This window comes from Trichechus manatus, unplaced genomic scaffold (genome assembly GCF_000243295.1).
Source record: "Trichechus manatus latirostris isolate Lorelei unplaced genomic scaffold, TriManLat1.0 scaffold00049, whole genome shotgun sequence".
Lineage (NCBI taxonomy): Eukaryota > Metazoa > Chordata > Mammalia > Sirenia > Trichechidae > Trichechus > Trichechus manatus.
In genome coordinates this window covers 6,490,765-6,503,540 of record NW_004443985.1, presented here as the reverse complement: position 1 = coordinate 6,503,540, position 12,776 = coordinate 6,490,765, and the positions used below count along the sequence as shown (strand labels likewise).

At 43.6% G+C, this 12,776-nt stretch overlaps 1 protein-coding gene across 3 annotated transcripts in view; it reads right to left on the bottom strand.

The window, feature by feature from the left end:
* GLB1 (galactosidase beta 1) overlaps positions 1 to 12,776 on the bottom strand; it is a 105,843-nt gene that overhangs the window by 18,055 nt on the left and 75,012 nt on the right. For all 3 annotated transcript variants that reach the window (XM_004377405.2, XM_023732243.1, XM_023732244.1), the window contains 2 exons: positions 6,772 to 6,885; positions 4,479 to 4,610 (listed from right to left, as the gene is read on the bottom strand). In XM_004377405.2, coding sequence (XP_004377462.2) covers positions 4,479 to 4,610; positions 6,772 to 6,885 — 246 coding nt within the window. The remainder of the gene's footprint in view (positions 1 to 4,478; positions 4,611 to 6,771; positions 6,886 to 12,776) is intronic.

The window sequence follows — 12,776 nt, the reverse complement described above, 5'->3', positions numbered from 1 at the left end:
GGGGAAGGGAGTGGGGGACAGAAGAGAACATCATCCCACTGCAGATGGGAGGACTGGGGGAAGGGAGTGGGGGACAGAAGAGAACATCATCCCACCGCAGATGGGGGGAGCAGGAGAAGGGAGTTGGGGACACAAGAAAACATCATCCCACTGCAGACAGGAGGAACGGGAGGACCGACCCTGCCCTCCACACATAACTGGGAGCAAGTCTTGACCTTGGGCGCCTCACAGGGACCCACCGAGATGAGCACACCTGACACCACGCCCCTGGTGTGAGCGCGGCAGGAGACGACGCGAATGAGAACACCATGACGTCTGTGAAAGGAGACAAAGGGTTCTTTTGTCCTGGCGTCGCTGGGGTGCCCGTGACGGTGGCCTCTGGGTTGAAGCCTGAGCACACGGCTAGTCTAACGTTACCCTCCTGGCCCGTTCCCAGATTCGCCTCAGGACACCTTTCGATATCAAGTGTCAAATGCCCATTTAGTAATTCCAAAAACATTACCTAGGCAGCTATATGCTGGGCTCTTTGCTGTGTACTGGGGACCCAGAGACCACACAGTGGAGTCCCCGTCCCTCCATGGGTCAGAGTGGCCTGTGAGGACCAGGCAGGCAGTCCCCTACGCAGCCTTAGCGTAGGGGCTATAAAGAAATATTTATTCTGGAGGCAAAGGTGGCCCCCACACTGCATTTCCACATGTGTGCTTGCCTTGCCTCTCTGAGCTGCCAGCGGGAGTGTCACGACACAGCCCAGACACCTGCTTGTCCTAGATGGGGTGGCGCTCTAGTCCCCTGGGTGCAGGCCTCTTCTAGCAGAGGGTGGGCGACCTGAGGATGAGCCTGTACCCCTCATGCACCATCGCACAGCATCCCATGCAGAGCGTGAGCCTAACGGATGTCGGTGGAATAGTGCCCTAAAAACATCTGTTAGAGAGACACGTTTGGTCTAGACACCTGGGCCGAGAGTCAGCAAAAGAGGTAAGAGGCAGGGCTTTCTGGAATTCAGGAGTTTGTCCTCGGCTGTGCCCCCTCAGAAAGCTGCAGACCAAATCCTAAGCTGGGTTTGTCAGCAAGGAAGTGCCGTTCGTGAGCGGGGTGGGTTTTTACAGCAGGAAGAGCACGGCTGAGTGGTTTCCTCCTTCCGCTTCCTTCTAAAGGATGACGGAATTCAAACACAAGGGAGGCACTCTGCTTGCAGAGCTCAACTTTCTTATCACCTGCAGAGGAAAAAACCCCAAAAACCAAACCCACTGCCGTCAAGTCGTCTCCGACTCACGGCGACTCACGGCGACTCCGTAGGACAGAGTAGAACTGCCCCACAGGGTTTCCAAGGAGTGGCTGATGGATTGAAACTGCTGACCTTTTGGTTAGCAGCCGAGCTCTTAACCACTACACCACCGGGGACCCTGCAGAGGAAAGAGGTCTTCAAAACAGGGCTTCATTCAGGTTGGAACCCCTGCTGAGAACTTGTTTTTCTAACAAGGTCCCATGCGATGCTGATGCTGTTGGTTAGGGACAAATTCTGAGAACCACTAGTAGGCAGTGGGGACCTTGTTAAAATGCAGATTCTGATTCAGTCTCTGTGTGGGTAGAAATGCAAACTCTCAGCAGGGGTTCGCACTGGAATGAACTGGTTTGAAGCCCCGGCTTCAAAAGAACACAAGGTCTAGGTTGCGAAACAAGTCAGGGTGGGTTTACTCATCCACTTGGGCAAAGCATGTGTGCTTTTAAAAACTGCTTCTGCGTTAACAGAGGCGGAGGGGAAGAATGTATTTGTGAGAGTTTTTAAATGGGCATACAGAAACTTCTTCGGCCGGCTTAGGCACAGTCCCACAGCCCTTGAACACCCACTTCCTAGCAGTGTGGACACAGCAGGGGCTGTGGGGCCCAGACGGATCTGCACTCACATTGCCGGCTCGCCACTTACGCTGAGCCAAGATATCTCCCTTCTTTCAGGCTCAGTTTCTTCCGCTGTGAAATGGGGGCAGTAAGAGTTCCCTTGCAGGGGAAGTGGAGAACTTAATGAGAAGACGTGTATGAGGTCCTGAATATACATTCAATAAATGATATTGTGGTTGTTAGTTGCTGCTGAGTTGATTCCATCTCAGAGTGGGTAGAACTATTTTCAAGGCTGTGACTTTTTGGAAGCAGACCAGGCCAGTCTCCAAGGCACCGCTGGGCGGGTTCGAACTGTCAAGCTTTCAGCTAGTCATTGAGTGCTTAACAGTTTCCACAACCCAGGGACTCCATTCAATGAGTGATAGCTCTTCAAAATAGACACAGCATAAAAAAACCAAAACTTGTTGCCATCAGGTTGATGCTGACTCATAGCGACCTATAGGACAGAGTAGAAGCACCCCATAGGGTTTCCAAGGAGCAACTGGTGGATTCGAACTGCTGACCTTTTGGTTAGCAGCCGAGCTCTTAACCACTGAGCCACCAGGGCTCCAAATGCTTACCATAGAAAACCAAATAAATGCATACAGGGAGGCATTTCTAGGGCTGATATACTGGGGTGGGGGTGGAATTATTGGGGCATGTTCACCGTCTACATTATGTATTTCAGGGCAGTTTGACTTTTTTTCCTCTACAACTATGTATTACATGTAAAATTAAGTGAAATAACTATCTCGATTTTGAAAAATGCAACCAAATGATGATACCAATGTTCCACTTTTTGTCCCAACTACCCATTGCCATTGAGTCAACTCCAATTCCCAGCAATCCTAAAGGACAGAAGAACTGCCCCATAGGGTTTCCAAGCAGCGAATGGTGGATTCGAACTGCCGACATTTTGGTTAGCAGTCAAGCTCTTAACCACTGCGCCACCATGGCTCCTTTGTCCCAGCTAGAAGGACCATAAACCAGAAGACACAGACAATAGTGTGACCTAGGCATAGAGTGTGTAAGCCTCTTTAGGCTGTGCTTGCCTGAGAATAAAGAATGAGAAATATACAGACTTTTACTTAATACGTCGTAGCCGTGTTTCCAGGGGGATGTGATGTTGTACAGCCACAGTCTTCCTGACTCTATAAAATCAGTCCATTGGGTTTTGCAGACTTGGACCTAAACCTGCAATAAATGCAATTCTGCAATTCAATGTGAAAATCTACTAAGGATGCTCATAATTCCTCTTTCTATGTTTGCTCAATAGTTTAAGGACATCCATTAAGGTTAGAGAGTTCAGGAAATAAGACTGCTTCAAATATAGTGTTTCAAGCTATTTTCAAAGCTTAAAAGAAAGTAGATTGAGTCTGAGTGAGAAATAAGGCCTTGAGTCCATTTCTCCTTTAACCTAAACCAAACCAAACCCGATGTCATTGAGTCAATTCCGACTCGTAGCGACCCCGTAGGGCAGTAGAACTGCCCCATAGGGTTTCCAAAGAATGGCTGGTGAGTTCTAACTGCCAACGTTTTGGTTAGCAGGAGAGCTCTTAACCACTGTGCCACCAGGACACCACTTCCCCTTTACTACTCCTAAATTTACCAAAGATCTATTTGTGGCAAGTTCTGTTTCTGACAAAGGCAGACTAATTGAAGACAAGTAAAACACCTGAATGAATATATATAAAAAATCTTTCTGATGGCATTTAAGATCTAACAAGACAGTGAGAAACTCATAGGTCAAGATATGGGAGAAGATAGGAACCCAGAGAGATGAGCCCCAAAGCCCCACTTTTGCCCTAGGGGCACCTGTGATTAGAAAGAGGTAGGTAAGCTGAGTCATATTTTCGGGAACCTGATGGGGTCAGAGGAGAGAAAAATCAGAAAGATATGGCCCTGGTAAACCACACTCCTATTCCCCACCTTGGGTTGGGACCACTAAGGGTGACCTGGATGTTAAATGAGCCTTCACAGAGTCTGCAGCCAGGCTTCATGTTTTTCAGAGAGCCCAAAAAACCTTGAACCAGACTTAAGGTGGTCCCAGATTGTTAGCATCTCCAGGAGCCTACAGAAACAAACAAAAATCATCCCAGGCCTCAAATGATTTCTAAAATGTTTTTTTAAATACATCGTGCAGAACACTATGAAAAATAACCAGGCACACAAGGAGACAAGATACCATCAGGGTGAATCAGCAAAAACAGACAATAGAAATAGATCCCCAGTGGCTCCAGACACCGAAATTATCAGACACGAGCTATGAAACAACCATGCTCACCGTATTTATGGAGAAAAAAATTCAAACTTAAACATTTCAGCAGGATACTGGGAATTACAAAAAGCAGCATAGGAGAGCTGTAAAGTACGTTTAGATATTTTAGAACTCTGCAGCTCCTTGTGGTTAACTGATGACACAGAGAAAGTCAAGGCAATCAGGATCCTGGCTTGCAGCAGAACTTGCAGACATGGTTCTGACCTTTGATGCTGACTGGATTCTCAAGCATGTCTTCAATGAAAAACAGAGACTAACATCTCTGCCATAAGATGACAGAGGCCAACCCAATGACGCGAGTGCCTGGATGATCTGCTTGTCCTACCTTGAAATCATTGTTATATCTGCCATAGTTGACACGCCCCATGTTCTCCACCAGCACGTCCAGAGTGGCTCCAGCTTCCCCTGTTATGTTCACAGTGAACACCTGGTTTCGCTCAAGGATTCCCTGGGGGACCTGTAGGTTCAATGCCAGATGAGAATTGTCTAGGTAAGAAGATCAGCAAAGGAAGCAGCAGGATGCTCAGTTTATGTAGCTCTCATTTTGCAGCCTTAAAGTTTCACCAGACTTGGTAGGGAATGCTTTGCTAGCCCCTTAGCCCAATCATCAGCCACACAGCCAAGTTCCCTCAGCACTGATTTCCTTTTATTTTATTGTTGCGATTTAAGTGAAAGTTTACAATTCAAGTTAGTTTCTCATACAAAAATTTATACATACATTGTTATGTGACCCTAATTGCTCTCCCTATACTGTGACGGCACACTTCTCCTTTCCACCCCTGATTTCCCATGTCCATTCAGCCAGCTCCTGACCCTCTCTGCCTTCTCATCTCACCTCCAGACAGGAGCTTTAGCACTGATTTCTAAACAGGAAAATCACCAGGCATAGCTCAAAGCAAGGGAATGTCTAGGTTGGTTTCCTTTGCCCTGGGATGTTTTGCTGCTCATCTATTTCTAATAGAAAGAAAATGGGGGCAAATTTCCAGGGAGGACTCCTATTAGAGGAATTGCTTCGTGTTCTCAAAGCACATAAGCCAGTCACATGAAAAACAGCTTCTGAACCACACAGGGAGATGAGACAAAATCAGATAAATGAGATAAAATCAGGGAGTTAGCTGGAGTATTCTCACCTGAAAAGACTTGATATAATGCATTAACCTCAAAAAAATTATTCAGTAGAATAAAGGAAAAAAAACAGGTATTTTATCAGCAACATATTTCCTAATTTTTTCAAAAAGGCTAGATTTTTAAAAATTGACATTACATGACCACAATTCACTAAGACGACACTAAATTGAAGAAAAAAGAAAAATCAGCATAACATAACGTCCTAGAAACTTGCTCCGACTAAAATTAAAAGCACTGATCACCACAGAATGGAAATGTTTTCATTTTAAGTTTTCTGAACAAATTTCCTTAGTTAGAAAAATCTCTTCATGCGTTCTTTCACATGATGATTTCAGTGAGAGAATGAAAATCCTAAAATGTACTTGTGCTTTGTTGTGAAACAAAGTTCTTTGTGTATTGTATGTTCTACATTCTACCTTGGTGAGTAGCGTCTGGGGTCTTAAAAGCCTGTGAGCAGCCATCTAAGATACTCCACTGGTCTCACCCTTCGGGAGCAAGAGAGAATGAAGAGAACAGGATACCAGGAAAAGATTAGTCCAAAGGACTAGTAGACCACAGCTACCATGGCCTCCACCAGACTGAGTCCAGTACAACTAGATGGTGCCTGGCTACCACCACTGACTGCTCTGACCGGGATCACAACAGAGGGTCCTGGACAGAGCTGGAGAAAAATGTAGAACAAAATTCTAACTGACAAAAAAAGACCAGATTTACTGGCCTGAGAGAGACTGGAGAAACGCAGAGAGTACGGCCCTCAGACACCCTTTTAGCTCAGTAATGAAATCACTCCCGAGGTTCATCATTCAGCCAAAGATTAGACAGCCCCATAAAACAAAACGAGACTAAAGGGGCCCAAGAGTCCAGGGACAAGGACTAGAAGTCAGGAGGGGACAGGAAAGCTGGTGATAGGGAACCCAAGGTTAAGAAGGGACAGTGTTGACACGCCATGGTGTTGTTAACCATTGTCATAAAACAATATGTGTACTAACTGTTTAATGAGAAACTATTTGTTCTGTAAACCTTCATCTAAAGTACAATAAAAAAAAAAGTTATTTGTGTATTTTAGTGACAATGATCATAAAACGTCCTTCAGAATATAATTTCTCATGCAGGACTAAGGCACAAAGCTAAATGAATCAGTGCCATTTACAAAGCTAAATCGGAAATGGACCCTGTCCTCAAGGAGCTCACAGTTCACTGGGGAAAGAAGTCTCAAGCAAGATGCCACCATGGTCAGTCAGAGAAAGGTGGTTTGGGGGAGATGGGAAGGCACTAGACAGGGTGGGGCCTTAAGCACAGCCCTCAGTGGTAAGATGGGTGAAGGGGGTATTTAAGGCAGATGGAGCATGGATGAGGCCACATGAGCAAGCAAGGTGCCCAGCTAAGGGACGCGAAGAGGAGGCTGGAAAAGTGACCAAAGGCCTAGGATGCCACATTCCGCCCCCTCCCCCCATTAAAGCAGAAATGCAAAGTTGAGAGACAATTCTTACCCCATTCACAGAGACGTAGGCCCGATCACGGACTCCATTGATGGGTGCAGAGAGGGGTGTCGGGTCGCTGCAATTTTTAGGGAGTGTCGTCCGGTACAGCACAAACCCAAAATACTAGTAAGAAAGGGATTAAAGAAAAATACTTTACTCTAGCCATTCATTTGAAGACAACTTGGTTACCCTTGATCCATGTGAAAACAGAATGAAGAGCTTCCCCCACCCCCAGCAAAAATTCAATCTGAAAGAAGAGGACTGACTTACATCTTTAGACCACAGAATAACTACCATGGCAGAAAATAGCAAGGAACGCTGAAGAGTGTCTTATCAAACAACCCTTTTACAGAAGAGGAAACTGGACCCTGGACAGGCTAAGTGATTTGTCCAGAGTCACTCGGGGGATCACATCATATATATAAGAAGGTTATTTATGTTAACTAAAAAAAAAAACAAAAACAAAATCAATCAGGAGTTCTTGCTTGAGGGGTAGGTACTGAGTTTCTTTTTGGGGTGATGAAAAAGTTTTGGAAATAGGGAGTGGTGATGGTTTCACAACATTGTGAATGTAATTAATATCACTGACTTGTACACTTAGAAATGGTTAAAATTACAAATTTTATGTTATATATACATATTACACACACACAACACAAAAACAAAACAAGAAAAACCCATTAAAAACAAACAAAAAACAATAACACAGCCAAGAGATGAAGCTGTGCTTGTTGAAAAGGCTTCCAGACTCTTGGGCTAAATCTGCTGTCACAGGGAAAGAGGGATAGCTAAGAGAGTAGCGTGCCCCCGTTGCTAAGTTAGAAAATATTTTTAGATGCTGAAGCCTCAATGAGCCTCAGCAGTCACAGCGTACACAGAATCACAGCTACAGACTTCACCTATTTAACTCCGAGAGGGCATTAGCAAGGATGAGACGGGAAGAAGTCCTGAGCTACAGGAGAATCCCAATAGCAATCTAGCAAGGAACAGAAAAATTCCCCATTTTGGAGGCAAAGAAGAAAAGGAAGTGCACCTCAGGCTACTGGAGGGGTGATTTGGAGGAGCGGAAGAAAACATTAATCCATGTTCTTGAGTTGCAGGAAATGGCCAGACAAAAGAAATGCCACTGGGGCCACCACCCATACCTTCAAGCACAAGAACCCCATCCTTCCAGGCCCCAAATCTCCATCTGTCTCTCATTTGTTTCTTTTTCAAGTAACCAAAGTGGTAGGTGCTAGCTGGGAGGCTGAGGAAACCTTTGTTTCCAGGAGGGGGCGGAAGCTGTGGTACTCTCTGCAAAGCTGGGGCTCAGGCCCCAGAGGCCAGCAGGAGGGGCAGCAGCCCTCAGGGGCACCGGGGCTGCACTCTGCCGCCTGGAGCTTGCATCCTGTCTTCCATGCGTTTCACTGGCAATAAACATGCCATGGGCTTGCCAGAACCTGAAGCCCCCACCCAATCCAAGGGCACCGTCTTGGCCAAGGGTTCTGAGAAAGAACAATGGTTGCAATTGCTTACACATTAACATGGAATTCACTTCCAAAGGTCCAGGTGCTCTGATGTCCATGTCTGAAGTGCTTAATGGCCTGCTAGCTGGACAAGGTATGTTCTATTTTATAGCGCGAACACAGACACACAGCCAGAGTGCGCTAGCACTGAGAAAAGAACCCTACCCAATGTCGATGAGAAAAGGGAGGAGGACTTAACTGTCCCTTTTTACTTACCACAAAACAGCGGTTGGAATAAAATACGCACGTGTAAAAATAGTAACCAGAGACAAAATACTCTAAACCAAGATGAGATCCGCTGTTATTATACAATCATGACATCAGAAAGGGGCTGACTGCGATCTGAAGTGATCAATTTTTTTTTTTTTCACTTTTGTTGTTGAGAATATACACAGCAAAACATACACCAATTCCACAGTTTCTACATGTACAATTCCAGGACACTGATTACATTCTTTGAGTCGTGCAACCATTCTCACCTTCCTTTTCTGAGTTGTTCCTTCTGCATTAACAAAAACTCACTGGCCCCCAAGGTTCCTATCTCATCTTTGGAGTTGCTGTTGTCAGTTTGATCCCATATAGATAGCTCTTAAAAGAGCACACTGATCAAGGCAGACATTCTTCACTAGTTAAGCTAAACTGGTGTTTGGTTTTAGGAAGACTTCAAGGGGTATTTTTTAAGTTTTAAAGATTATCATAGGACAATAGTTTCAGGGTTTCATCCAGCCTCCATGGCCCCAGAAAGTCTAGAGTTCATGACTGAAATGATCAAACTTGACATCACCAATAAGGGGGCGAACTGACCTCATGGGCACCCTGCTACGGCGCCCTGAGAAGAACACGCCCCCTCTGTCATGTGTCATGACAAAATGTTTTACGTGAATCTAATCAGTGAGGGACAGTCTACAAAATAACTGGCCTGAATTCTTCAAAAATGTCATGTCAGGAGGAGGGTATTTTAAAAAAAAGAGAAAAAAAAAAAAGACTTAGTAACAATTTTAGAGTAAAGAAGAACAAAAAGATATTATAATTAAATGCAACGCGTGATCATGGATTAGACAGTGGATTGACAAAAAAGTAAGCTATAAAGTACACAGTTGGAAAAATGAGGGGCATTTGAATGCAGAATGCTTGTTAGGTAACAGATTGCATCAACACTAAGTTTTCTGAATGCAAGCACTGTATTGTGGTTACGTAAGACAACGTCTTTCTTAGCAGATACAAGATGCAATATTTAGAGGCGAAGTGTCATGATGTTGGCAATTACAAGTTTCGAAAGGAAGAAAAAACGTAAACTATACACTCGCACAGACAAAGATAAAGTAAGTGTACCAACTGCTAACAATTGGTGAATCTAGGTGAAGAGTACATGGGTAGTTGTTGTATTATTCTTGCAACTTTTTTAGGCTTGAAATTTTCCAAAATAAGACACTAGGGGAAAAAAAAAAACTTTTGAAAGAAACAGGGGGCAATGCCTAGAGATTTAAAAAACAAAACAAAAAAGAACATACTCTGTTCTCTTCAAAACCATGAAAAAGAATCTCCAAGAACCCAATACACCAAGAACACAGTCCTTATACCTTTGGGCTGACTAAGAAGAGGCAAAACTTAGATTGTCTTTTTTGAGTATTAAAATACTGTTTTTCCACTGATACCTAGTAACACAGATTAATTACACCAGTCGCACTCAGTTTATGACTTGTACGGAATTATGCTGAACAATGGAACAGAGCTGAGAACCCACAAGTAAGTCCATCCACCTACGGACAGCTGATCTTTGACAAAGGGCCAAAATGCATTAAACGGGGAAGAGAGTCTCTTTAATAAATGATGCTGGCAAAATTGGATATCCATTTGCAGACAAATGAAACAGGGTCCATACCTAACTCAAGATGGATCAAAGACCTAAATATAAAACCTGAAACTATAAAGATCATGGAAGAAAAAATAGGGGTGAACCTAGGGGCCCTAATTTACGGCATAAACAGACTATCAAACATAACTAAAAATGCACAAACAGCAGAAGATAAACTAGACAACTGGGACCTCCTAAAATTAAACACTTACGTGCATCAAAAGACATCTCCAAAAGAGTAAAAAGAGAAACTGCAGGCTAGGAAAAAAATTTTGGCAATGACATATCTGACAAGGGACTAATCTCTAAAATTTATAGAAAACTTCAATACCTCAACAACAAAAAGTCAAACAATCCAATTAAAAAATGGGCAAAGGACATGAACAGACACTTCACCAAAGAAGACATTCAGGTGGCTAACAAATACATGAAGAGATGTTCACAATCATAATCCATTTTTTGTTGTTGTTGTTAAGTGCCTTCCAGTTGGTTCCGACTGATAGCGACCCTATAGGACAGAGTAGAACTGCTTTATACGGTTTTCAAGGAGTGGCTGGTGGATTTGAACTGTTGACCTTCTGGTTAGCAGCCAAGCTCTTAACCACTAGAGAGATGCAAATCAAAACTACAATGAGATAACATTTCACCCCAGCAATAACGGCAATGATTAAAAAAAAAAGAAAACAACAAATGCTGGCAAGGGTGTAGGGAGGTTGGAACTCTCATACCCCGCTGGTGGGATTGTAAAATGGTACAACCACTGTGGAAAATGGTACAGTGCTTCCTTAAAAAGTTAGAAATCAAGATACCATATGATCCAGCAACCCCACTACTAGGTATATATCCTAGGGAAATAAGAGCTGTGACAGGAATAGACGTATGCGCACCCATGTTTATCGCAGCATTGTTCACGATAGCAAAAAGATGTAAACAACATAAGTGCCCATCAACAGGTGAATGGATAAACAAACTATGGCACATACACACAATGGAATACTATGTAGTGTTAAAGATTAATGATGAATCCAAGAAATATATCACAACATAGATGAACCTGGATGACATTATGCTGAGTGAAATAAGTCAGTCACAAAAAGAGAAAAATTATATGAGACCACTATTATAAAAAATCAAGAAAAGGTTTACCCACAAAAAGAAATATTCTTTCATGGTTACCAGTGATGGGAGAGGGAGGGAGAGAAAATCACTAACTAGATGGTAGGCACGTATTAACTTGGATGAAGGAAAAGGCAACACACAATAAGGTGAATGTCAGCACAACATGACCAAGGCAAAGGAAGACGCTGGGAGGTACGCAAAAATAAAAGGAAACAATGGTAAATACTATTACATACACAATCCTGCAAAAACAGTAGTAACAAACAATAGTTTACAAGTAGATACGTAGGTATATGTTTAAGTTGAACAGGTGTGGGATGGTATCTGGGAGTACTCCCATGGGCATATCGGCAGAGGATATTTCTACATATGTATTTGTATGTGCTGCAAGATACCCATGTATACAGTAGAGCATACAGGAGCAAAGTTTATGAAAACTCCTTAGCCATAACCAAACACCTTGAGGGACTGAGTCACTGGGCTTAAGGGCTTAGGACCATACTCTAGGGGGATATCTAAGTCAATTGGCATAACACAGTCCATAAAGACAATGTTCTACATTCTACTTTGGTGAGTAGTAACTGAGGTATTAAAAGCTTGTGAGCACCTGAGCCCAGAAGAACTAGATGGTGCCTGGCTACCACCACAGACCACTCTGACAGGGATCACAATAGAGGGTCTTCGACAGAGCAGGAGAAAAATGTAGAACAAAATCCAAATTCACAAAACAGACCAGACTTACTGGTCTGACAGAGACTGGAGTAACCCCTGAGACTATGGCCCCCAGACACACTGCTAACTCAGAACTGAAGCCACTCCCGAAGTCCACCTCTCATCCAAAGATTAGACAAGTGTATAAAACAAACAATAACACACTAGAGGAACATGCTTCTTAGATCAATCAAGTATATGAGACCAAATGGGCACCACCTACCCAAAAGCAAAGACGAGAAGGCAAGAAGGGACAGGAAACCTGGATGAATGGACATGGAGAACTCAGGGTGGAAAGCGGGGAGACTGCTGACACATTGCGGGGATTGCAAGCAATGTCATGAAACAATCTGTGTATAAATTTTTGAATGAGAAACTAATTGCTCTGTAAACTTTCACCTAAAGTTCCATAAAATAAAAAAAAAGCTTGCGAGCGGCCATCTAAGACACAACAATTGGTCTCTTCCCATCCAGAGCAAAGAAGAGTGAAGAAAATCAGACTCAAGGAAAGAACTAGTCCAAAGGACTAATGGACCACAGTAACCACAGCTTCCACTAGCCTGAGACCAGAAGAACAAGGCAGTGCCTGGCTACCACTACCAACGGCTCTGACAGGGATCACATCAGACGGTCCTGGTCAAACAATTATGCTCATCAAAAGACTTCACCAAAAGAGCCAAAAGACAGCCTACAGACTGGGAAAACAATTTTGCCTATGATAAATCCGATCAACATCTAATCTCTAAAATCTATAAGATACTGCAAAACCTCAACAACAAAAAGACAAATAACCCAATTAAAAAATGGGCAAAGGATATGAACAG